This window comes from Nicotiana attenuata, chromosome 1 (genome assembly GCF_001879085.1).
Source record: "Nicotiana attenuata strain UT chromosome 1, NIATTr2, whole genome shotgun sequence".
In the NCBI taxonomy this organism is placed as follows: Eukaryota; Viridiplantae; Streptophyta; class Magnoliopsida; order Solanales; family Solanaceae; genus Nicotiana; species Nicotiana attenuata.
Window position 1 is genome coordinate 35,727,726 of NC_031989.1, and position 27,282 is coordinate 35,755,007.

At 37.7% G+C, this 27,282-nt stretch overlaps 1 protein-coding gene and 1 non-coding gene across 3 annotated transcripts; both read left to right on the forward strand.

The window, feature by feature from the left end:
• On the forward strand, positions 6,440-11,440 carry LOC109224658 (growth-regulating factor 9-like). Of its 2 annotated transcripts, XR_002067754.1 has the most exons (5): positions 6,440-6,715; positions 6,836-7,102; positions 8,229-8,813; positions 10,871-11,287; positions 11,374-11,440. XR_002067754.1 is itself a non-coding variant. In XM_019389195.1 (4 exons), exons 1-4 carry the CDS (start codon positions 6,673-6,675, stop codon positions 11,212-11,214), a joined length of 1,239 nt encoding a protein of 412 aa, XP_019244740.1. In that variant the 5' UTR covers positions 6,440-6,672; the 3' UTR covers positions 11,215-11,440. The 2 variants fall into 2 exon arrangements, 1 of the variants encoding a protein (XP_019244740.1); XM_019389195.1 differs by having other exon boundaries at positions 10,871-11,440.
• TRNAV-AAC lies at positions 11,999-12,072 on the forward strand. The gene has a single exon. It is a non-coding gene; the product is annotated as a tRNA-Val (tRNA).

Here is a 27,282-nt window from a genome sequence, read left to right on the forward strand (position 1 = left end):
GGTGGATGCGATGCATCCAACCTTGGAAAGAAGGCTAGTTGGTGCACTCTTAGCAGTGAAGTCGGGCCATAGCATCCGCCTTAGCATCCGCACCTGGGCACATCAGAGATGAAGGAACAAAGGGTGGATGCTTCGCATCCACCCTAGCATGCGAAGCTGAGAAGTGGAAGCTGAGTCGGATTAGGAAAAGGAAAATTTTGGCCCACGAATTTTGTACGCAATATATAAGCCAAAAGCGCCTCTTTTAGGTCATCTAACACACTTTTTGAAGGGAATTCAACCTAGGGAGAGCAAGGAGCCGCCGTAGAGGCCTGGTTTCATCTTTCTTCCTCCAAACTTTGTAATTATATGTTTCTTTGTATGATTTGTTGTTTGGCTACCATGTCTATGTGGAGCTAAATCTCACGTTCTAGGGTTGTGGTTCATTCATGACTATTGTTATTCGGATATTGATTTTGATTTCTTAATTTGTCGTATTGGTTTATTTATTCAATCCTGCTATTAATTATTTGATTGCTTGATCACCAATTGAATACTATCTACGAATCTAGAATTGAGCTCGAAAGTGGGAATTTTAGATTGCATATAGGATTGAGTAGAGCAAGTTCTTGAACCTGGGCATCGGGGAACGGATTCGCGGTTAGGATAGACATATACCTAATTGTCTTGCTTGGTTGATTTATAGGAATTATAAATGCGTTCTTGCTAATTCTAACTCCATAGACATATAGGTGTTAGGTTAGCTTGAATAGGCGAGTAAGAACTCGAAAGATTCTTATGAGCAATATTAACTCTGTCAATCAATAAACTAGATAAATTAGTCAGTCAATTCAATTGAAGAATATAATAGGATTGTTAGATAGCCCATAACCCTAGATCATTTTCATTACATTGATATCATAAACCCGCTCTTTCTCTGTTCAAACTTCATTATTTATATATCTTTATTTAATTAGTTTAGAATCAAATATTTTTAGGTTTATTTTTTTTTAGATAATTAGGATAGTCTAATTTAGTTAATAGTTAATCACAAGTCCTCGTGGGTTCGGCATCCGACTTTTAGTCACTTTATTACTTGACGACCGCGTATACTTTCATGTGCGTTTGGCCGCAACAAGTTTTTGGCGCCATTGCCAGGGACTTGGAAATTAACTATTTTTCTATATTAGACTTTTGCTTTTATCTTTACAAGTTTTGTTTCTTTTTTCCTTCACTTTCTGTAAATATTTTATTCTTATAACTGTTTAATTTTTCTCTTAGTGTTTTTCTAGTTCTCTCAGCATGACATCTGGGGATGAAATATCCGGAGGTAAGGTTATTGATGAAGACGCTTGGTTGACGGAAGACTTTTATGGCCCGTCTTTTTGGGCTTGTAATGACCTGAACTCTGGGATGTTTGAATTTGAATATGGGAGTAAGGGTTGGTATTGGGAAGAATATTCACGATTAAGGGAATATGAGGAACGACGTTATCTTCTAACAAAATTGGTGAATGATTGGTCGAAGGAGAGAGTTGATCTTGCACAAGAAATTGATAAATTTGGCTTGGCTTTGCACAACTTGGATGCAGATTTGAGTGCAAAGGTTGATGCGTTCAACGCCCAACAATTTAATGATGTGTTGTGTGAAACTGAAAAAAATCTTCTAGATCAAATTGAGGAGCTAAAACGAGAATACCAAACATTAGACCATATTTTTATTGAGGATGTCCATGTTGAGGAAAGCATTCTAGAGTCATGTGAGGAAGTAGATAATATTATATGTGAAGACTCTATTGTGTGTACATATGAGGATGTATATAGTGATGCAATTCTAGAGTTACGGCGTATTGGTCCTCATTCCATACTTTTTTTTAACATTGTGTTTGGATGATGACATGGAAATTGAGTCATTCAAGCCTTTGGAGGAGCCAACGGATGAGAAACAAGGTGCCTACATTTTGGAATTTATCGTGCCACAGAGACATAATTATATTCCTCATCTAAAAGCCAAGAAGTGTAGACTGGAAAATTTATTGCTAGGCCTGATTTTCTTTGTAGCCCCACCGAAGGAGCATAGCCCCAAACTGGATGCCCTATTGGGGGCTCAATTTATAAGTTCGAGGTGGAGGCAAAAAGTGGTTCAAGTCGTGCTGCGACGTTAAACAGACGCTTGTTGGGAGGCAACCCAGCTTTACCGCTTTCTTTTATTTTGTTTATTTTATTATTTTTGTAGTGTTTTAATTTTGTAGGATTTTGGGCATAGGGAGAAAAGCCATGGAAGAGTGCAAAAGCAAGTTAGATGGTGAGAACTACGTGTGGGGTGCCCACACAAAAGACCATGCTTGGGGGAAGTCTGAGTACCTCGTGAGCCGCTATTGCTTCGGCCTTTTGCCTTTCAGGGAGTTTCTTGTCCACCTCTTTTGCTTTATTCGTGCATTGTGACACTGCACTCTTTTAAGTGTGGGGTGGGAGAATTTCTCAGTATAATTAGTTGTAGGATGTTAGAAAAATATTAACTTCTTATTTTTGTTTTTGTAGTTGTATAGTATTTTAGTTGTTATGAGAAAAAATCGAAAAAGAATTAGAAAAATTGAACTTTTCCCGACGATGGATCTCCTAGACAGTTTTCTTGAGGGATTAAAGTCTAAACAAAAATCCAAAAATATGTCTTTTAGCTTTCTTTAGGTAGTAATAGTACCCCGTGGTTTTTCTTTGTGCATCGATTCTTTTCCATGGGATGTAACTTGAACTGGGTAGTAGTATTTTTTTTATTTTTAGAGTAGATTGGAATTTAGCGAATAAATGGAGGAAGAAAGATGAGATTCCTAGGCGTCTTGACTTGTTTGATAGTAACATATTTAGGCTTGCCATGTGTAGTATCTTCCCTATGTGTTTGTAATTGAGCATGATGCCTTTATATACTAGATTGCATGTCTCGTGACGCCTATGTCTCATTTTCTTGACTTATGTTCACTCTGTGCTTAATGATTAATATCTCGTGGCTTTGTGAATACTTGCATTTGTTGAGAGTCGGAATGGGACCGTCCTTAGTGAGTCATGCGCCATGTGTGGTGAGATTTTTGTGTAGTCTATGTATTGTACTTGTGTTTAGAACTTGCCCGGTATGTGAGTTGAAGCGAAATTTTAGGTGATGCTCGGTTTGAAAAATGATTTTAGGCTTTCTTTGATCTTTTTGAGCTTATTGCTTACCATAAATAAAATTTATCCCTATTTACCCTTTTGAGCCTATAGACTTTTATTTGGCACCCACATTACAAGCCTATAATCTTTTTGTTCTTAATTGACATTGTTTTGATCGTTTTATATCTTAAAGCACTTTAATTGTGAAATGAGTGCTAAAAGAAGTAAGGAGGGACTAAGTGTGACGAAAGTTGTACTTGTTTTGTAAAAGAATATACCACTAGCGAAAATTGTAGAAGAAGAGAAAATTGTTATTGAAAGAAAAAAAATGCTGAAAAAAAATGTACATGAATAAAATGATATCTTGTCTTTGCTAGTGAGTGTGAATTAAAGTAGTGCTTAAAGAAAGAGGAAACATTTTTGAAGTGTGATCTTGTTTGTGAAACTGAAGTGGATTGAAGAATTTGCGCTTAAGTTTATCATATGATGTGTTAAAGTGCTTAGGAGGTTGAGTCACTCTTCCTAAATATATCCTACCCATCCCTTTGCCCACATTACAACCATAAAAGTCCTAATTGATTTTAGATCGAGTGAGCCTATAGTAGTAGAGATTTACAGTAAGGGCAAGCCTATGGAACCAAGTGCATGCATATAACTTCTTTGTGAGAGTGAGCTTCGTTTCTTTGAAATATGAGTCCTTAAAATATATTTGAGTATTTGATTCGAATGCGTGGATTCTTCTTATTCTCTGTGATTTGTTGTGAGGGCACATGGTTTCACGAGGGATAAGTTACGTTATTAGCCTTCTCTATGATGTTGAGTGTTCAAGCCATGAGTGCATTGTGATATTGAGTCGATTTTTGAGGCTAGGATTGTTATGAGCATGTTGTCTTTGTTTGAATATTTTTGAGGTTTGGCATTAGAAAAAAGGAAGTGTATGTGAATGCATATGTTAGAGCTTAATTGTTGCAATCAACCATGATCGTAGGTGTAGTGTGCTTTGAATGATAGGAGTTTAATTTTGCTTCGTCTACTATAGTGGTTTGTTCGAGGATGAACAAAGGTTTAAGTGTGGGGTGGTGATGTTGGGCATAATTCTATATGTTATAATGTTACTTCCTCATGTTTTAACCGCTTTTTGGTGCTAGTTGGTCTTTAAAATGCCCAACATATGTTAATTATTAGTTTTTTTTTTTTTGACCAATTAAGTTATGTGTGATGAGTTAGGATGTTTGGAGTGCAAAAATATGAAGAAAAGATGCTCCAAGTAGAGGAGAAAAGGGTGGATGCGATGCATTCAACCTTGGAAAGAAGGCTAGTTGGTGCACCCTTAGCAGTGAAGTCGGGCCATAGCATCTGCCTTAGCATCTGCACCTGGGCACATCAGAGATGAAGGAACAAAGGGTAGATGTTTCGCATCCACCCTAGCATGCGAAGCTGAGAAGTGGAAGCTGAGTCGGATTAGGAAAAGGAAAACTTTGGCCCACGACTTTTGCACGCCATATATAAGCCAAAAGCGCCTCTTTTAGGTCATCTAACACACTTTTTGAAGGAAATTCAATCCAGGGAGAGCAAGGAGCCGCCGTAAAGGCCGGGTTTCATCTTTCTTCCACCAAACTTTATAATTTTATGTTTCTTTGTATGATTTGTTGTTTGGCTACCATGTCTATGTGGAGCTAAACCTCACGTTCTAGGGATGTGGTCCACTCATGACTATTTTTATTCGGATATTGATTTTGATTTCTTAATTTGCCGTGTTGGTTTATTTATTCAATCCTGCTCTTAATTATTTGATTGCATGTTCGCCGATTGAATACTATCTATGAATCTAGAATTGAACTCGAAAGTGGGAATTCTAGATTGCATATAGGATTGAGTAGAGCAAGTTCTTGAACCTGGGCATCGGAGAACAGATTCGCGATTAGGATAGACATATACCTAATTGCCTTGCTTGGTTGATTTACAGGAATTATAAATGCGTTCTTGTTGATTCTAACTCCATAGACATATAGGCGCTAGGTTAGCTTGAATAGGCGGGTAAGAACTTGACATATTCTTATGAGCAATATTAACCATGTCAATTAATAAACTAGATAAATTAGTCAGTCAATTCAATTGAAGGATATAATAGGATTATTAGATAGCCCATAACCTTAGATCGTTTTCATTATATTGATATCATAAAAATCCGTTCTTTCTCTGTTCAAACTTCATTATTTACATTTCTTTATTTATTAGTTTAGAATCAAATATTTTTAGGTTTAATTCTTGTTTAGATAATTAGGATAGTCTAATTTAGTTCATAGTTAATCACAAGTACTCGTGGGTTCGACATCCAAGTTTTAATCACTTTATTACTTGACGACCACGTATAATTACGTGTACGTTTGGCAGCAACAAACTCTAAGAGCTACTACTAGTAAATAAGAGAGTTTGCCGGATAGTTGAAGCCATTAGTTTAACCAGAGTGCTAAGACATAGCATTTGGCCATTATTCTAGCGAAGAACAGTACTAGTAGTAGTACAGTAGATATCACGAAATTCTTCTGAAATGGTGTTGGTCTGAATGGTACACTGCCCATTTGCGTTAAGGCTGTAAAAACCGATAATGTCAGAAACCTCTGACCACTCACTTTAATCACTTTTACTACTAAGATGTTCACATTTACAGACAAATGTAGGGAAATGGCCTTATGGCAGCAGCTGCCACAACCTGCATGACAGTAATAATGAGTGACTCCCCCTGCCCTGACCTAAGTTTTTTTGTTTTCTTCATGGGTTGAGTGCCGTGTTGTTGTTCAATTATACTCCTACCTGTTTTTTTTGTCCTTCTTATTATCTCTACAAACAGTACCACCCCTATTCTTTCGGTTCAAACTTATTAGCAAAAAAAGTTCAAATATTTGATTCACTAATAAATTGTTTAAGTACTTTAAATTTTAAAATACCTTCTAATGGGTAGTAGTAGTATCATTTAACATTACCATTATTGCTTTAACATTTTTCAACTACTATTATTAATATAATGTATGAGTCAATATGTCTTGTTGCTTTAACATTTTTCAACTACTACTAAAATAATGTATTAAGTCAATATGTCTTATAGTATTACATGTTGATTCAACTAAACAACATAAAAAATGAGAGAATAGTTCTTAAAGCACATGATACTCTTTGTATTTTGGAGTTTCCAAGTTCATGATACTACCTTCTACTTAATAATTTTTTCATAACTTCCAAAAATTTAAATGCTAATTTTATTTATCATTCTAGTTCTTGTATTAATATTTAATACTTAGTATAGTACTATATATTAACTTGATGCATATGGTATAAAATGAGATGAAAGAAGGGACATCTCTTTATTGTTTGTTCTTTTCTATCCTACAGTGCTCATCAGTTTTGGCTTTGATGCCTCTGTGGCAAGTGTCAGCACTTTCAGCTGTATTCTCAGAAACTGAGACACTCTCCAATTTCTGGCTACTAAAAAAATTTTACTAGTTAGTTTTAGTTGCAGCACTTTGCTTTTCTCCCATGTAAAAGTCAAGAAATGCAGCCACATCTCTCTTCTGCCACACCCCTTTCTCACTCTGGTATCTCTATATCTCTCTCTATCTCTGTTACATGTTTATAGTATTTGTTTTATCTGTGAAAGATTGAATTTTGTTTTGTGGGGGTTTTGAACTGATGAAATTATGCTTACTTTGATGAAGGAAAAGATGAAAGAGAGAAGAAAGAAGGGTCACCACCTTGCATAAAGCTGTCTTTAGGCTATGTGGTTGAGGAAGAAGAAAAAGGTGTCAATGCCATTGCCAAGTCTGTGTTCACAACAGCTCAGTTTCATGAACTACAGATCCAAGCTGTGATTTTTAAGTACATAGTATCTGGTCTTCCAGTTCCTTTTCATCTCTTTTTCACCATTTGGAATACTGTTTCCGGCTCCTTGGGCTCTGCTGTAATCAACAAACTTTACCCTACCTGTAATGTTCCTCTTCTTTGGCTCTTTTCCTCTCCTTTTAAACTTGTGATTGCATGGTTATTTGTACTCCTTCCCTTAAAGATGATTTCTTTTTCCATATTTTATTAGTTGAATGAACCAAATTGGTGCTATTTATTCAAGATTGTGTCTTTTTTGGATGAACTGGTGAAATATTGTTGGATGATTCTCCTTTGTTTAGTAGCTAGGTGTAATAGTAATGGGGGAACTGTCTTGTTTATTTCTAGCTACTTGAATTATTTTTCTTTTTTTTTTTTTGAACAACAGAGTGGAAAGGCATAAAGATAAAAATGTTGAGATCCCAAATTGAACCGACTTTAGCCTAACGAGAATGATTTTCTTGCTTTCTGAAACTTGGCACTACATTGTATGAAGTTCAATTGCTGGAAAAAAATTGGTTTTGTCTTGATACTTTTATTGAGTTTCGGCTCTTCGCCTGTTATATTAGACCCCCCCCCCCCCCTCCGCAGCGCCTTGATATCCTAAAGTCCGGTATGTTCTTTGATTCTCCTATTAGATGCATCCTAGTTGCTGCACGAGAAGACGATAAATTTGATGGTCATTATGGATTACAGACAGGGCGAAGCTATATATGGCCAAGGGTGGTTAACTGGACACCACTGGCCGAAAAATTGTACTACGTATAGGGTAAAATTTCACTTGTTATCGATTAAAATATAGACTTTGAACACCCTTGGCTACTGATTACAGATTTATTTTATATCATAATTTGCCCTGGATTTATACTAGAATTGATCTTTGGTGAATTGTTTTCATACTTGACCCCTTCTTTTCCTCCTACCGTCCCACTGTATGACGGGAAAACATTGTTTGGTGCGTTATTCCTACTATATGAGCTCAAGATTTGAAAAACTCAATAGCTTGGCTTACTCTTATGCTTTTAATTTCTAAAAGTCTATGCTTCATAGGTAGCTTGATGGGGGGAATGCATATCCCGTGGTCAATATTCTTTGATAGTTTAGGGCTAGAGTAAATGTTTCTCCATGTATGATTCATCCACACGATCGGAAGACTTGGATTCGTGAATATTTAGGATTTTTAAGCACTGTCATAACGATTTAATTTTTTAATATGGGTGCTGATTTCAGTGGGAAGATTTGATTACGCGAGCATGATGGATCCTGAACCAGGGAGGTGCAGAAGAACTGATGGTAAGAAATGGAGGTGCAAAAGGGATGTGATTCCAGGTCAGAAGTACTGTGGGCAGCACATGCATAGGGGTCGTCGTTCAAGAAAGCATGTGGAAGCTTCCGAATATGTTATGAAACCAGATGATATAAGTATCACTTCCAAGAGAACTAAACTGTATGCTAGTTCTGATGATCCCGGTAGCAAATGTGCTCCTGCTAGTAGTAAAACTTCTTGTTTGTCTTCCACTAGCAGAAATAACCAAAATAACAACGTCGAGGATTCATCTTCTAAACCAAGACCCACCAATTCCTGCAACAGCAAACAAGACAACCACATGACTTGCAATAGAAAGGACACCGTGACTTGCCTAAGAACCCCATTTTTCATTGCTGGTAATGATGCTGATAGCAAGAGTATTGATTTCAGCCGTATTAGTCCAAGCAAAACCAACCAAAAGCAGAGCTATGGAGATGCTAGGAATAGTGGTGGTTTGGTTCCAGTTTTTGGTATATCTGCAAAGAGTGATCTTGAACACACTACAGGTAAAACTCAATATTATATAATTGAATCAACTTCTTTCCTGCTTTAATTTTTTGCTTTAATTTTTTGCTTCTCTTTCATCGAATTAGGAATCATGGAAGGTTTCATTTGAAGTAGATTATTAGATTTTTTGTTAATTAAAGTTCCTCCGAGCAGTGCCTAATTTTTTGGTGCCTCATGGAACTATTGATCAATCTACCGTAGGGGACTCCGCTTCCTCTTCCAATAGGTAGAGATGTGTTAAATTAGGCAAACAAGATGTTAGGTTGCTGCATGGAAGAAGGATCATTGTCATTCTAGCTTCTTGGTCTTCTATGCTACTTAGACGAGTTAGGTTGGCTGGTCATGAAATTCATTGAAGCAAGCATTAAAATGTTCTTTTATTACTTCAAGGTCCTTGAGGATTTTGTGAAGTAGGTGGAGGATGAGCTTGGATTTGCTATGATTATATGGCCTGTAGGAGCGCATAGTAGCATGGTGGACAAGACGTGCGTCACTTTTACTAGGTGAAAAGAAATATATAAGGTAGTTTGGTTGCAAATATCTGAAAAGAGATCCAGGAAGATCCCTTTCTAGCATGTGTGATAGCTTATTTTGAGGTGACGCTTGTCTTATAGGAAATATGGAATATCCAAAAGTTCGCTGATGACATTGTTCTAATTGACGAAACGCGGAGTAGCGTTAACGAGAGGCTGGAGGTTTGGAGACAGGCCCTTGAGTCTAAGGGTTTCAAGTTGAGCAGGACGAAGACGGAGTATCTTGAGTGCAAGTTCAGTGCCGAGCAGAGGGAAGTGGGCATGGACGTTAGGCTTGGATCGCAGGTCATTTCCAAGAGAGACAGTTTCAAGTACCTTGGGTCGATTATCCAGGGGAATGGGGAGATCGACGAGGATGTCACACACCGTATAGGGGTGGGGTGGATGAAATGGAGGTTAGCATCTAGAGTCCTGTACGACAAGAAAGTGCCTCCGCTACTCAAAGGTAAGTTTTATAAAGCGGTGGTTAGGACGGCCATGATGTATAGGGCTGAGTGTTGGCCAGCTAAGAACTCACATACCCAGAAGATGAGAGTAGCAGAAATGAGGATGTTGAGGTGGATGAACGGGCACACTATGATGGATAAGATTAGGAATGAAGATATTCGGGAGAAGGTGGGTGTGGCTCCTATTGATGACAAGATGCGGGAAGCGAGGCTCAGATGGTTCGGGCACGTTCAGAGGGGGAGCTTGGATGCCCCGATAAGGAGGTGCAAGCGGTTGGCATTGCTGAGTACGAGTAGAGGTAGAGGGCGACCTAAGAAGTATTGGGGAGAGGTGATCAGGCAGGATATGGCGAGGCTTCAGATCTCCGAGGACATGACACTCGATAGGAAGTTGTGGAGGTCGAGCTTTAAGGTGGTAGGTTAGGAGGTAGTTGAATTCATTTAGTCTACCAGTGTGAGGCTAGGCTGATAGGATTCAGTCTTAGACTGCTAGTCGTTAGTGTTGTGTTTTCACTACCCTTCCATTTTCATAGTTCAGGGCCTTATTTACTGGTTATTATTTCTGCTTTCCATTTATTCATTGGTTCTTGTGATGTCGTTATTATTTTCATGATTTTTTGTTGATGGTACTGATATATTGTCTCTTTTCGTCTTCTTGAGCCGAGGGTCTATCGGAAACAGCATCTCTACTCCATCGGGGTAGAGATAAGGTTTGTATACACACTACCCTTCCCAGACCCCATTTGTGGGACTATACTGAGTCGTTGTTGTTGATTACCTTATCCAAAAGAAAATAAAAGTATATAGGATGATCATTGAATTTATTTCAACCTCCGAGCAACCTGTTGTATTTATTTCTGCGCATTAAAGCTGTGACGGTGGAAGGAGAAGTTAGTTTCGTTTTTACTCAACTTTCCTTTATTAGCTCAGCAACCTTTGATGATTGTTGAGAATAGCTCATCAGCGTTATCTTGGTTGTAATATTCTTAGAATTTTAAGAGAATTAAATGAGTTCTGTTAGCTTCTTCCTGATTTCAGGCAACACTAACTTGAGTTTTGATTGTAACACATGCTCAGAAACTGAACCGCAGAGGTGCAGAAGATCAGATGGTAAGAAATGGAGATGCAGCAGGAATGCTGTTCCTCGCCAAAAGTACTGTGAGTCGCACATGCACAGGGGAGCCAAAAAGATAATGGCAGCCTCAGACTCGGTCATTGTCGAGCCTTCAAAACCTTCCTCCAGGTTCTGCCATCAAGTTATACCTAAAAATGATGGTACTGGAATAAACTTGAACACCAGTCTTTCCATTTCAACACTCCCAGATCCTCGAAACATAACGGAAGATGATGACTCTAACAGTAATAGTACTAGTGATGCCACCACTATCACTGATGAAATACCAGCATTTGTGTCGCATTAGTTGAAAAATGCGGAGGCTTTTTGATATTGGTATTCTTTTTTGGCAGGATGTCTGAACTTGAGAAGTGATCAAGGTCAGTTTGTGTAGTAGTTATTAATGATCATTTACATGTTCCTAGTTCATAGATTTTTTTGGACTAAAAATTCCGTTTGGTAATAGGTTTGATGGATCAGATGAACATGTACTTGTTCAATCTGTGGGCTAATCAATGACTATTTTTGTCCAACGAGCAAGTTCTACTAAATGATTTTAAAAAAATGTAAAGAATCTCTTGTCTGAATCGACACAAAAAATTACTAGAAGGTTTGACCTTAGTGCTCAAAAACTTTTCTTTTCTAGTATGGAGGGATTCTCATGGTTTATGAGTTTATCTGTTATGTATATGAAGATTGAGAATGTTGGGAAGTGTATTGCCTGGAATTTTTTGAAGTATAAACGAAACTATAAACAGAATAATGTATGGTGGCTTCTTTCCTCTTCTATAGACGTGAAAACGAGTTTTTTGTACCATAAAGGCAAAAATCATGAACTTGTGCCTCTTGAAGTCCCACATAAAGCTAAACTTTAGACTCGTCAAATGAAAATCTAGTAAAGTTGGTCACATGCTCTATCGCTAACATACAAACCCTTTTTACCTATGATATAACATTGTAGGAAAAAGTTACAAAGGAAAATGAATGGAGGGAAAACAAGACAAGTTAGTTACATGGTAAAATAAGAGGTCGAAATTTGAGCATAGACAAATTATAAGATTTACTAAAAATTTCATACTCACTGGCACAAAGGTTTCGTGGTGTAGTTGGTTATCACGTCAGTCTAACACACTGAAGGTCTCCGGTTCAAGTCCGGGCGAAGCCAATTTTTGCAGAAATGCTTTTATCAGGAGTCATTGCAACTACGAAAATTCACTGATTTCTTTCGGCTTTCATTAGGTAAGCAGTTTTAGTGCCCAACAAAAGGCTATGCAAATCCCATTTTATTCATCAAGCACAACAAAATTAGATAAGTACATGTTTTCATTTTCTCTCTGAGGATAAGCACTTTTATATCTAAAGGAGCAACTCCTTGTTACCAAGGCAGAAGTGACTCAACTCTTTTTATGGAGGAAAATAAAATCAGATCTAGGATATTAAGTTTATGGATATTAGCAACTCTTGCTTGCGACCGAAATATTTTATTTTCATATTTAATGAATTTTTTAACACATATATAGAGTTCGGATAAAAGTAATTAGGTTTTGTCAAATTCGTGTCATTGATAGCCCGATATATCTTATGGCCTTGAACCTGAAAATATAGAATAAACTATAAAGTGGCTATGGACTTCTCTTCTTGAATACTTAAACATTGGTTTACTTTTAATTTCCTATAAGGCAATCATATATATTTAGTTTTTTTGGGTGCAATCAATAAATAAGATGTTTTGTTCAATGTAATTACTACATGCAGGCTGACTATTTACATGAAAATTGTAGTTAGGGAGGACTCAAAACAGTCAAAAGATTGAAGGTATATAAATATAAATAAACAAACAGTTGAAAATTAATATCTTCATTAAAGAAAAGGGAGAAGAAAAAAGAATTCAATTCCCTCTACTATTAACAACATTGCAAGATCTTCAATGCCACTAAGATTTACTCACAGCTAGAAAATAGTTGAATTCCGATCGTTAATATTGTCGCAAATCGAGCTTTTCCGACTGAAAATGATCGGTCGGAAAACACATGTTTGCGATCGAAACGGTCGTAAATTTCCGACCGAATTGGTCTCAAAATGAATAATTTGGGACGCGGTGAATTTTAGGGATTTACGACTGATTTGGTCGGTAATTTTCCGATCGAATTGGTCGCAAATTTGAATAATAAAATGAACAAAATTAAATTTTCCGACCGATTTGGTCGCAAATTTGAATAATAAAATAAACAAATATTTAAATTTTCCGACCGATTCAGTCGAAAAATTAAATAATAAATAATTAAATAATTGAATTTTTCCACCAAAATTATCGCGAAATGTGAGAATAAAATAATTAAAAAAATTCATAAATTCATAATTTGTCGGTCAGAAATCAGCCCCAAATCTGCAAAAAATTTAGTAGAATTCTACTGTTTTTTCAACCTACACTACCTGCCAAATAAAACAACCAACTAATCAAACACATAATTCATCATCCACCAATCAAACACCTAATATCACAACAAAGTCAAATTAAATACAAGGCGTTCAAGATCAAGGCTACTTGTTCTTGATATAATTCGTGGCAATAATCAAAGTGTTCGCGGCGGATGAAACAAATCCAAATTCAAGATCAAGCTCAAAGGCCCTTGAATTTATATTGGAAAAGTAGAATCAGAGGAATCATTGTGATTGTAACACTCAAATTACTTGAAATCAAATACTACGATTGTTGCAATAGTTTTCGATCTTGATTTTATTTTCTCGATACAAATTTATTGTCTACAAATTCTGATCTTGGTTTTCTTTTAAAGTCAACTTTCCACTTGGCTTATTTTGAAATGAAATGGATTTCATACTCTGTTTCTTGCTCACTTTCGTCATGAACTTCACAGGTGATGTGTTGACATTCATAGCTTCTTTGTTTTTAGTCTTGGGTGTAAACTTGCTCCATTTTCTGACTTCTTGCTTGTCGTTCCCTTTGTGAGGCTCATAGATAGGCAACCTTTCATTTCTAGCAGAGGATTCATAAAGATTGTACACTCATATTACTTGAAATCAAATACTATGATTGTTCCAATAGTTTTTGATCTTGATTTTATTTTCTCGACGCAAATTATTGTCTAAAAATTCTGGCATGCCAATGGGACAATCTCTACCTCTCATCTCAACTTTTCAATCATCAAAGTCCAAGAACGTCGAAATAGCTTCAAAGAAAATCGAATCTAGATCAACATCCACCAAGGCTGCTAATTTCAGGTTTTATGCTGATGTGGAAAGCATCCTCGATGTTATCTTTGGAAGCTTTGGACAAGTTACAAGGAGCAAAACAAGCTCTTTAGGATAATAAACACCATAAGTGCCGTCAGCATCAACCCCGTTTTCGGATCTTCATCCTCAAAAGGAGCAAGATCTTCCACAAACGCACCCGAAGGAGGAATTGATGTTTCTGAAAAGATTAAGAAAACTCTTGCTCTGTTTGACCTCTCCGGATCCAAGAACTCTGCTTTGAAGGAAGATGATGATGCTTCAAGTGATGGATCCTCTCCGCTTACACCACATATCGTGAGCCAATCGAGGATCAATCGGTGTGACAATCCATGCTACTCTCCATCGTCCACAACAATCATGCAAGCTATGGTGACAAACACTTCATCTGTGGAGGAGCAGTTGGCAAATTTGACAGAAGCAATCGCTGGCTTGACCAAGTGCATGCAAAATCAAGATGCTAGAATCGGCAAGCTACAGATAGGTTGGGAATCTTGATGGGAAGAAGAATCCACCCACGCACCTGGCATGCTCCCAGAAGTTCTAGAGAGTGATTCCCTCCCCCCCCCCCCCAAGACAAGTAGCATCCGCTAAGGCTATCCCTGTTTCTTTGAAGGGATGATTTCAATCGATCAACTGAAGGAGTTCATTGAAGGAACTATTAAGAACAAGTATGAAGTTGCTGCCAAGTCCTCCTTTACATATGCAAAGGTACACTGTAAGGGTCGATATGTTGAAGATGCCTGCTGACTATCAACCTCCAAAGTTTCAATAGTTTGATGATAAAGGTAATCCAAAGCAACATGTGGCCCACTTCGATGAGACGTGCAACAATGCTGGGACTTATGAAGATGACCTCGTCAAGCAGTTTGTCTGCTCGCTAAAAGGAAATGCTTTTGACCGGTACACAGACCTCGAGGCTGGATCTATTGATAGCTGGGATCAACTAGAGCAAGAGTTCCTCAATCTCTTTTATAACATGAGATGTACTGTGAGCATGGTAGAACTTACGAGTACTCGTCAATAGAAGGGTAAACCAGTTATCGACTTTATCAATCGTTGTACGAATGCAAGCCCCAACTGCAAATACAGGCTTAGTGAAGCTTCTGGCATAGAGATGTGCATCCAAGGCATGCATTGGGGCCTACGCTAAATATTGCAAGGTATATCAATCCTAGCATATTTGAAGAACTTCCAACTCGTGTCCATGACATGGAATTGAGTATGGCCTTCGCTAGAAATGAAAGGTTGCCTATCTATGAGCCTCACAAAGGGAACGACAACCAAGAAGTCAAGAAATGGAGCAAGTTTGCACCCAATACTGAAAATAAAGAAGCTATGAATGTCAACACATCACCTGTGAAGTTCACGACGAAAGTGAGCAAGAAGCAGAGTATGAAATCCACTTCTTTTCAAGATAAGCCAAGTGGAAAGTTGACTCTAAAAGAAATGCAAGAGAAAGAGTACCCATTTCTGGATTCTGATGTGCCAGCCATTTTTGAAGAACTCCTCAAGTTAAATCTTATTGAACTTCCGGAGATGAAGCGACCAAATGAAGCTGGGAAAACTGATGACCCAAATTACTGCAAATATCATCGACTTGTGAGCCACCCTCTGGAGAAGTGCTTTGTCTTCAAGGACAAAGTTATGGACGTGGCTCGTGAAAAGAAGATCGTGCTTGAAGATGAGAAAGCAAGGGCAAACCAAGTCTCTATCATATTTGGCTCATTCAGTCCAGATGAATTATGTAGTTTTAAAGAAAGTAAAGATGAAGAATTACTGGAGAACAACAAAGTTGAAGACGATCAACCAGATGATGATGAAGGTTGGACGTTGGTGACTCGTCGTAGGCGCCATAAAAGGAGCCCACGAAAAGGATCAATGAAAGAACCAACAAGGAAAATGATGGTGAAAAGACCGAGGAGATGGAATCCAATTAAGCATTTAAAGAAAGCAAAAGTGGAGGTGCACCACCCTCAAAAGCCACGACATCCAGTGACCTCGGAGGAGCTTTTACCAAGTTGGTTCCGCACAAAGATTTCCCATGGGGGTATTGATGCCTCTTGTTGCCATGCTGACAAAGAGGAAGAAACGAGTGATGACCTACCGTTGGCACCATCTTCGGAAAAGCTCATCGAGTCCACTCCTCAAGAAGTTAATGCTTGTGAGGAAAGAGTTACATTCACGAATAACGATCTTCTACTGGGTGACACTCTTCACAACCACCCATTATACCTGGTTGGTTATATGCGTGATGAAAGGGTAAATCGAATTTTGGTTGATGGAGGATCCTCAGTGAACAACTTGCCAATTCGCACTGTGGAAGAACTTTGTATTCCCATGAACGAACTCTTGGAAAGTTGTGTGATGACCAAAGGTTTAACCAAGGGGGGAAAGATCCATAGATGTGATCAGGTTGGGAATCACCATTGAAGATATATAATCAAGTGCATGGCTGTATGTGATCGATGCAAAGACTTCATACAACGTCTTGGTTAGAAGGCTTTGGATACATGAGAATAAAGTGGGTCCATCTACCTACCATCAATGTTTGAAGTACTACGAGAGAGGATTCGAGAAGAAGATAGTTGCTGATGACGAGCCATTCACCGAGGTTGAATCACACTTCGCCGACGCAGAGTTCTACCTGAAGAACCACATTATGAAGGAGCTAAAAGCTGATGATGTCATGAGTGGCAAGAATGACGAGTCCACAACTAAGAGAGCTGAGGTGGTTGCCGACAAAACCAAAGATGTTGCTGAGGAAGTGCACCCTAGCTCAAATAAATCTCATAAAGGGAACATCGTGTCTCACGGCAAGAAAGTAACTAATGTGCTTCGTTGTGTCCCGAAAAAGAAGATAGATGAGGGAGAATCCACCAAACTCCAAACCAATATGCTGAGGGAGTTAACTCTTCTAATAAAACAAATTGAGGCAGTAAAGTTGCCCTCAACGATACTTGAAGGGTTTGTGTCCCAAAATCCTTCGCAGAATGTGGCACTCCCTACGAAGCGTACAGATGAAGGCTTTGATCCTAATGCTTACAGGCTATTGCAAAAGCTAGATACAATGCCAATGAGCCATCAAAATTAGGGAAGCTCCCATCAGAAGTTGCTATAAGGCAACCACGTGAAAGTTTAGGGTAAAAGCAACCATCACCAGTTCGTATCTCCATAAGAAGGGCAAGCAATAATTATATCACTTTAGAAGATGAATCTGCCGCTTCTGACAGACCTTCAGTCTTTGATCGACTTGGAAAATCAACTGCGAGGACTTTCCTATTTGAGAGATTGGGTCCATTAAAGAAGGGGAACAAGTTCCAGAGAAATTATCAAAGCATAAGAACACCCGCTTCGCCCAAAATCTAGAATATCTCTATGGATTTCCAAAGCTTGGTTCCTTCTAGAGTGAGGCGACAAACAAAACTTGTAGTTTCATGTAAAGAAGTATATACTGTGGTCTACACTAAGAGACGTAACAAAGATGAAGAAAGTGTGGGTTCTTCGTGTCATGTTATTTTACAAGGCAAGAATGGTGTTCCATCTCTAATGGAGGATGATGTAGAATTGGAAGATGTTTCATCGTGTTATCACATATCCTTCAATAATGGGGACCCTCAAGATGAAGATGCAAATGATGCTCCACCTGAACTTGAAGAAGGGGTGAGGACAACAGTTGATGCCTTAAAAAGAAGTTAACCTTGGCACCGATGAAGAACCAAGACCCACATACCTAAGTGTTTTACTAGAAGTTGATAAAGAAAGCACTTATATTGAGTTACTCAAGGAGTTCAGGGATGTCTTCGCTTGGAGTTACAAAGAGATGCCTGGCTTGGACCCGAAAGTAGCAGTCCATCACCTTGTAGTCAAGAATGGCGCTCGCCCTATTAAACAAGCTCAAAGGTGATTTAGGCCGGACTTGGTTCCATTGATTGAAATCGAAGTTAACAAACTCATTGAAGCTGGCTTTATTCGTGAAGTTAAATACCCAACATGGGTTTCAAGTATTGTCCTTGTAAGGAAGAAAATGGCCAGATCCGAGTGTGCGTTGACTTCAGGGATCTTAGCAATGCGTGTCCGAAAGATGAATTCCCGCTTCCTATTCTAGAGCTGATGATCGATGCTACTACAGGCTACGAGGCAATGTCATTTATGGACGGTTCGTCGGGCTATAACCAAATTCGCATGTCGTCAAAAGATGAAGAGTTTATTGCATTCTGTACACCCAAGGGTATTTATTGCTACAAGGTAATGCATTTTGGCTTGAAGAACGGTGGTGCTACTTACCAAAGGCTATGCAAAATGTTTTTGATGATCTTCTCTACAAGAATATCGAATGCTATGTTGACGACTTGGTGATAAAATAAAGAGAGAAGAGTGAGCGCTTGAAATACTTGAGAATGGTGTTTGAGTTGCTCCGGAGGTACCAACTTAGGATGGATTGAAATGTGCCTTTGGAGTTACTTCTGGAAAGTTCCTTGGTTTAATTGTCCGACATCGAGGGATCGAAATTCATAAGCCAAAGCGGATGCCATTTTGAAAATGCGTGAGCCTTAGGATATTTATGAATTGAAAAGTCTACAAGGAAAGCTAGCATAGCTTAGGAGATTCATCTCAAACCTAGTTGGGAGGTGCCAACCATTCAGTCACCTCATGAAGAAAGGCGTTCCTTTCAAGCGGGACCAAGCTTGTAGCAATGCGTTTGAAAGCATCAACACTTACTTGATGAAGCCTCCAGTTTTGGCAGCCCCTATACTTGGAAAGTCGTTGATACTATATATTTCAGCACGAGAAAGGTCTGTTGAAACGCTATTAGCCCAAGAAAATAGTAAAGGGAAAGAAAACTCCCTTTTTTACTTGAATAGGATGATGACACCAAATGAGAAAGAAAATATGAGTTGATTTTCTTTGAAGACATTTCGATGTTCTTGAAGTTTGGTGATTGAAAAGTTGAGATGAGAGGAAGAGATTGTCCCACTAGGCGTGCCAGAATTTGTAGAAAATAAATTTGCGTCGAGAAAATAAAATCAAGATCGAAAATTATTGCAACAATGGTAGTATTTGATTCAAGTAATTTGAGTGTTACAATCTCTATGATTCCTCTGATTCTACTTTTCCAATATAAATTCAAGGGCCTTTGAGCTTGATCTTGAATTTGAATTTGATTTATCCATCGCGAACACTCTAATTGTTGCCACAAATTGTATCACAAGTAAGTATCCTTGATCTTGAACGCCTTGTATTTAATTTGACTTTGTTCTTGATCTTGAATACTTGAAATTTGTGTTGAAGTGCTTGAATGCATGAACACTTGCAGTTTGTAGAGAATTGTGTCCTTTGATCCACGAGTTCCCTTGTGTCTTCTTGTTATAACTTCTGGTGTCTTTTTTGAGCCATGAAGACTCCTACTTATAGTTGTGGAAGGTAAGAGTTGTGATGAGAGAAAACTCTTTCCGACCAATCAGGTTGAAGAGTGATAAGGACGCATTTGATTGGTCAGAACATGTCACTTGCACACATGGCGCGATTTCACTGGCCTTTTAATTTGACTTGGCACGTCTTATCATTTTTACACGAGGCATGATCCCATTTGCTCTTTTGTTTGACTTGGCGTGCCACATCATTTGACACGTGGCACCAAACTGGGCCTCAAGGAAGATGGCATCTTGGGCTTAATGAAGTGGGCTCATCACTTTTAGCCCAATTAAATGGGCTAGCCCAATGGATTAAGACTTATTTATTTAGTCCATATATATTGGACTTATATAATTAATCCAGTTACATTAGCCCATATATTTATTTGGATTAATATATCTTATTTAAAATATAATTCAAATAACTATGAATTTAAATCTAATAAAATTTAGATGCCTACAATTCCATCAAATATTCTCAGCGGTATTTTCAAGCTTCTCATTGTCGGTTGAGGTTTAACCAATCCATGCTTCTATAATTTCTCAGACAACTTGCTACAAACCTGTCATGATTTGTAAAATTTACTCTTTATGCTACTGAAGATAGATTTCAGACAATTCAATCTACAACAATAGGATACAACAAAAGAAAGACCTACATAGAGGAGTCTAACAACCACTATAATAACGTGGGTAAAATAAAAAATTCCGGTAGCAACAAATTACTAGTAAATTTGTTCACCGTAGTATACATAACTTTTTTGATTCACAAATTGCTCCATAGTGAGAGTTATTCACCCATTTGAACTCCTATATCCCCTTAAAATGATAGTGTTTTCCCTGCTTTAAGTTCTCAATTCATAAATAAACTAATATTCAATTAATTCATCTGACAATGCCTCAATCCCAAACAAAGTTGAAGTCATTTATGTGTATTTTCTATTTTTTTCCAGATCAAAATCATTCAAATTCTACTTTGCTTATAGCTAATTTGTCTTTTAAAGCAATCATAAACTCTCTAGAAACCAGAGGTTCTCTAAATATTCTTGCTTCATGAACCAAAACCAACTACCAATATAGACACTAAAGTTCTAATTTTATTCATCAAAGCTCGTTGTACATAATTAGCTACTCTCTAAAACTACGGCTTCTCCAAATCATTACACCTTTTGCTTCATAAACGTTGTCAATATAAACAATAAAGTTCAAATTTTTATTCAATTAAAATGAGAATAAAAACTTAGTACGTAACTTTTATTCATCAAAACTAGTAACAAAATAAGTAAATATTTCAAAATTAATTCAAAATTTCAAGAATTAAACAAAAAAGTTAATTTACAGGATTACCTTGATACCACAGTGGACCGTCGGAGTGGTGTCGTCGGACCCGCTGGAATGGTATTGCCCAAATGGTATTACCCAATGATGATAGGCTATAATTGCGTATTTTAGTCGATTATTACACTCTAATTTACTGCACTTTAGTTGAGTTTGCGCTTTAATCGCTAGTATTTTGCACTAATTGTGTGTTTTATGCCTTGTAGGAGTGATTTCGAGCTATATAGATGTTATGGAATGAACTTAAGTGATTTGAAGCTTTGAAGTCTGAGTAAAAGCTCAAGGAATTAAGCCGGGATCGTGTTCGGGGGTCAAATTTGATAGTTGAGAACAAATGAAGACTCGAGTAGACATATTACGCACTGTCTAGTAAAATGCACATAACTTTTTCCTTAGAACTCCATTTGGGCTCTATAATATATGGTTGGAAAGCTAACTCAAAGGGCTACAACTTTCATGTTTTATGTTTTTCCAAATTTCAAACGGAACAGGGTGCAAAACGCGGCAGAAACCGCGACCGCGGAACTGACCGCGGAAGAAAATCAGAGAGCTTGTCTGGCCGCGGTCCTACCGCGTTTTGGCCGCGGCCGCGCCGCTCCAGGCGTCAAAAAGAAGTCCTATTTCGTCTGGGACAAGGTTATTTCGGCCCTACACTATTCCAACTTGTATAAAAGGGGTCCTAAACCTATTTTGAAGAGCAGGGGACATATTTTGGACATAGATTCGACCTAAGGAGGCAAGAAGACATTGGGAGCAAGGCGGAGAATTCTTCTACGAGTTTTTCCTTCCTCTTCCTATTTTTTATTGTTGGTTATGATTTTTAGTATTGTAGTTTTACATACTATTATGAATAGCTAATTCGTTTTCTAGGGTTTTGATGGAACCTTTTGGGGATGAATTGGTTGTTATATTAATATAGTTTTGAGTTAGTTGTTAATCTCTATTTGTTCAACTACATTTTAATTTTGGTTAATTGAAAGGATCCTCAATTAGCCGTTCCTATTTATTATGTATCTGCTTGAGAGAGAGTGCATATTTAGGTAGTTGTTTGAACAACATCACTCCCGGAGTATAGACGAGAGTCATAACCGAGGGTTTAGAGGTTGGATTAGAGATAACGATACCTCGCGTGCAATCTAAGTGAACTGTAATGTGAATCTAGCTAGCGTAGCTTGAGATAGTGCGTTTTATCATAATTGCTTGAGAGAGATTTATGATAGCTGGAGAGTTCATGATTGATAGAGGCAACTAAGTCAAAGCTATAAGAAACATACAACTAATGAAATCAACAATTGGGGAAATCATTACCTTAGACCTTTATTCTCCAAACCCTTGTCTCGTTAATTGTTTACAATTCAAGCATTTGTTGGTTAATTAGTTAGAAATATAAATCTCAATTTTCAGCTGTTAATTTAGAAATTGTTCAAACTTGTCTTCTTTGCGATATTGAACAATTACAGCTAAGCCTTAGTTCTCTGTGGGATTCGACTCCGGACTTTTAGACTGGATTATATTTGCAGCGACCGCTTATCCTTTTTAGGACTAGAGTTGGGCGTGATCAAATTTTGGCGCCGTTGCCGGGGAACTAACAGTGTAGTTGTAGATGTATATATTGCTAGGGTTCAAGTTTGAACTTTTATTTTGTTTTATTTTTTATTTTAATTTTTTTTATAACTGTTGATTTGAGAAACATGACATCTTTGAATTATGGAAATTTAGGTGTAGATAATTTACTATTGATGTCCATACATATTGTGAAGGAAACCACCTGTGGAAAAATTTTCAAAACGTTCCTAAGAGCGAGTTATGTGCACCAACTCAATCTTATTTGTGGAATGTGTGTGATGTGTGTGGTGGTAAAAATGGTCACCTTCATGGTTGTGCTTATATTTCTTATTTTCCCCCAACCCCTTACTATGATGGTTCTACCTTTTCTTGTGAAGTTAATAGGAACAAAGAACCTGGGAATGCGGACCTGAAGTAGATCAAGGATATGCTAAAGTGCCTTATGGAACAAAACAATGAGAAACAATTGCACATAGAAAGGCAAGAGGCAACTATTCGCAAGTTGGAGGCTCAATTGAGTCAAGTGGTTGGAGCTTTTAATGCCCAACAAGCCAATATTGAGGATAGTAGCCAAGAAGAGCAGGAATTTGAGGTATTAATTGGGGAGGTCAAAGTAGAACATCAACAACCTAGCCAACTAGAATTTGAAGATGTCACTGTTGAAGAAGTGAGTCTAGAGTCAGCCAAGGACATTGAAGATACAAATTTTGTTGACTCTAGTATCATTGATGTTGAGGATGCTGAAAGTCCTGAAGTTCATGTGTGTGAGCGCAGTGGTCCTCACTCCAAACATTTTTCGACATTGTGCTTGGATGACAATATGAAAATAGAGTCATCCGAGCCGATTGAGAAGTCAAAGAATGAGGAACAAGGTACCTATATTCTGGAATTTTTCTTGCCAGAAAGACAGGACTACATACCCCATCTAAAAGCCAAGAAGTGTAGAATAGTACAATGGTTGCTTGAGCCAATTATATTTGTTCCACCACCCCTGGAGCATAACCAAATACTTGAAGCCAAATTGGGGGTTCAATTCATAAGCTCGAGGTGGAGGCAAAAAAGTGATTCGCGCCGTGCCGCGACGTTAAATCAAGCGCTTGTTGGGAGGCAACCCAGCTTTATTGCTTTCTTTTATTTATTTATATTTTTAATTGTATTATTTTTGTAGTGTCAATTTTTTATTTTTTTAGGAGAATGGAAAGCAAAGGTATTGGAAGGATGCAACAGCAAACCAAATGGCTGAAACTAAGTGTGAGGTACCCGCACGAATGAACCAAGCTTGGGAGAAGTCTGAGTACCCCATGAGTTGTTAGTGCTTCGGCCTTTGGCCTACCAGGGAGTCTCTTTTACCCTTTTATTAGTTATGGTGTGCATTGGGGACAATTCACAATTTTAAGTGTGGGGTGATGAGATTGTCCTGGTGACTTTTCATGCTACTTTAGCTGTATTAGTTTAATTAAATAGCTTTTTTTAAAAGATTGGACTTTTCCCGATGATGGATCTATTAGACAATTTTTTTGAGGGATTTAAGTCTAAAGAAAAACAAAAAAAAGATTTTTTTTGTAGGTAGTGTAATAATTTCCCCTTGGTTTTTCTTTGTGCCACAGTCTTTTCCAAGGGTTTTATTTGAACCGGGTGTAGTTAGTTTTTTCTTAGGAATAGGAGCCATTGTGTTGTGTTTTGAATTGAAGCAATATCTCTTGACTTTGTTAATGCCTTGAGAATAGTGAGTACTTTGGTTATGACGCTTAGGCTCAGTTTTTGACTCTTGTATAAGTACCTTAAATTGTATGATTTTAAATTTGCTTAACTGCTTTCACTAGAGTGTCTTGATGAATCCAATCCTGAGTGAGTTATGTGTCATGTGTGTGAGGTTTGGTGTTATTCTATGCATTGCATTTGATGCCTAGAACTTGCCCCGTGTGTTTGCAAAGCGAAATAGTAGTGTTGTTCAGTCTTGGAAGTGATATAGGCGTTTTCTTGTTGAGCCAGATATGTATATTTTACCCACCTAATTGTTATGTATCGTAGTTAACCTCTTTGAGCCTATAATCCTTTTTCTTTGACAACCACATTACAAGCTTTACCCATTTATTTGAGTTAACCATCTATTTGAACTTTTTCACCTCTCATGAGCACTTGAATTGTTATGAACTTTGTAAAAGTTAAAGCGTGGGGTGGTTGGTTTGGCTTTTGAGTGGAACTAATTGAATAAGGAGAAAGGTGCACTGTTTTGAAAAAAGAAAAGCCACTTGAATTGAAAAAAAAATAGCTGGATTGTTGTAAAAAAAAAAAAACTCCTTGATAAGTGGTGGCTCTTGATGTAAGTGTGCTTAAAGAAGTATGGGGTAATATAAATTGATGTGAAGGTGGAGTTTGGTTTGACATAAGTATGGGGTTTGAATGTTAAAGTATATGTATTAAAGTGCTTAGGGAGGTGTAGTCACTCTTATATCTAAATGTACCCTACCCGTCCCGTAGCCTACATTACAACCAAATAAAGTCCTAATTGATCCTAGATTGAATGAGCTCGATTAGTGGAGTAGTACACTACGGGCAAGCTTATGGTGCATCTTTTGTGGCATATGAATGTTATTTCTGAGAGTGAGTGAATTCTTTATATCTTGAGTTCCTAAATGTTCTTAAATTTTATTGTGTGAAACTACTCTCTTGTGTTATGAGGGCACTTGATTCATGAAGGAAAGGTAATGTCAGTGACCTCTATGTTAGAGTAAGTAGGTGAGTTGTGAATAATGCGTGGCACTTCTGAGTCAAATCTTGAGGTGAAGATGTTACGCTTTTGTGCTTAGTCTATTTTAAATACTCTTGGTGTGCTGCGTTAGGAGAATTGTTTAAAAAGGTCGTGTCTATAAAAAAGAATGTCATTTGATTGCTCGAGGACGAGAAATGGTACAAGTGTGGGGTGTTGATGATAGGCTATAATTGCGTATTTTAGTCGATTATTACACTCTAATTTACTGCACTTTAGTTGAGTTTGCGCTTTAATCGCTAGTGTTTTGCACTAATTGTGTGTTTTATGCCTTGTAGGAGTGATTTCGAGCTATATAAATGTTATGGAATGAATTTAAGTGATTTGAAGCTTTGAAGTCTGAGTAAAAGCTCAAGGAATTAAGCCGGGATCGTGTTCGGGGGTCAAATTTGATAGTTGAGAACAAACGAAGACTCGAGTAGACATATTGCACACTGTCTAGTAAAATGCACATAACTTTTTCCTTAGAACTTCATTTGGGCTCCACAATATATGGTTGGAAAGCTAGCTTAAAGGGCTACAACTTTCATGTTTCATGTTTTTCCAAATTCCAAGCGGAACAGGGTGAAAAACGCGGTAGAAACCGCAACCACGGAACTGACCGCGGCAGAAAATCAGAGAGCTTGTCTGGCCGCGGTCCTACCGCGTTTTGGCCGCAGCCGCGCCGCTCCAGGCGTCAAAAAGAAGTCCTATTTCGTCCGGGACAAGTTTATTTCGGCCCTACACTATTCCAACTTGTATAAAAGGGTTCCTAAACCTATTTTGAAGAGCAGGGGACATATTTTGGACATAGATTTGACCTAAGGAGGCAAGAACACATTGGGAGCAAGGCGGAGAATTCTTCTACGAGTTTTTCCTTCCTCTTCCTATTTTTGGTTGTTGGTTATGATTTTCAGTATTGTAGTTTTACATACTATTATGAATAGCTAATTCGTTTTCTAGGGTTTTGATGGAACCTTTTGGGGATGAATTGGTTGTTATATTAATATAGTTTTGAGTTAGTTGTTAATCTCTATTTGTTCAACTACGTTTTGATTTTGGTTAATTGAAAGGATCCTCAATTAGCCGTTCCTATTTATTATGTATCTGCTTGAGAGAGAGTGCATATTTAGGTAGTTTTTTGAACAACATCACTCCCGGAGTATAGACGAGAGTCATAACCGAGGGTTTAGAGGTTGGATTAGAGATAACGATACCTCAGGTGCAATTTAAGTGAACTGTAATGTGAATCTAGCTAGCGTAGCTTGAGAGAGTGCGTTTTATCATAATCGCTTGAGAGAGATTTATGATAGCTGGAGAGTTCATGATTGATAGAGGCAACTAAGTCAAAGCTATAAGAAACATACAACTAATGAAATCAACAATTGGGGAAATCATAACTCTAGACCTCCTTAATTTAGTCTCCAAACCCTTGTCTCGTTAGTTGATAATTTTACCGTTTTATAGTATTTGTTGGTTAATTAGTTAGAAATATAAATCTCAATTTTTATAATTTAGAAATTGTTCAAACTTGTCTTCTTTGCGATATTGAACAATTACAGCGAAACCTTAGTTCTCTGTGGGATTCGACTCCGGACTTTTAGACCGGATTATATTTGTAGCGACCGCTTATCCTTTTTAGAACTAGAGTTGGGCGTGATCACCCAACTTCGCGTGGTCTTGATAGACCACATTTTATTTACCAAAATAATATAGCTTTAGCATCCAAATATTTACAGTGTTCTAAAAGTTCCTTCACTACTAGAAATTCGGTAAAAAGAGACCACAAAAAGCGACAAAAGTTGGTCGCTTATAGGCCTAAAAGCGACCAAAAAGCGACCAAACATGCCTGGTCGCTATATTGCTGGTCCCTTCACTTTAGGGACCAAAGTTGGTCGCTAATTAGCGACCAACTTTGGTCTCTAAGGTAAAATGACCAAATATTCCGGGTATTGACTATAGCGACCATCTTTGGTCGCTTTATTATTTTAATAATATAAATTTGGCGACCAAAGTTGGTCTCTAAATGTAAAATATATTATTTATTTATTTATTATTA

Coding starts and splice junctions, on each gene's coding strand:
- LOC109224658 (XM_019389195.1), top strand. CDS start 6,673: ATGCAGCCACATCTCTCTTCTGCCACACCCCTTTCTCACTCTG. Junction 6,716..6,835: donor CACACCCCTTTCTCACTCTG/GTATCTCTATAT, acceptor ACTTTGATGAAG/GAAAAGATGAAAGAGAGAAG. Junction 8,814..10,870: donor TGATCTTGAACACACTACAG/GTAAAACTCAAT, acceptor ACACATGCTCAG/AAACTGAACCGCAGAGGTGC.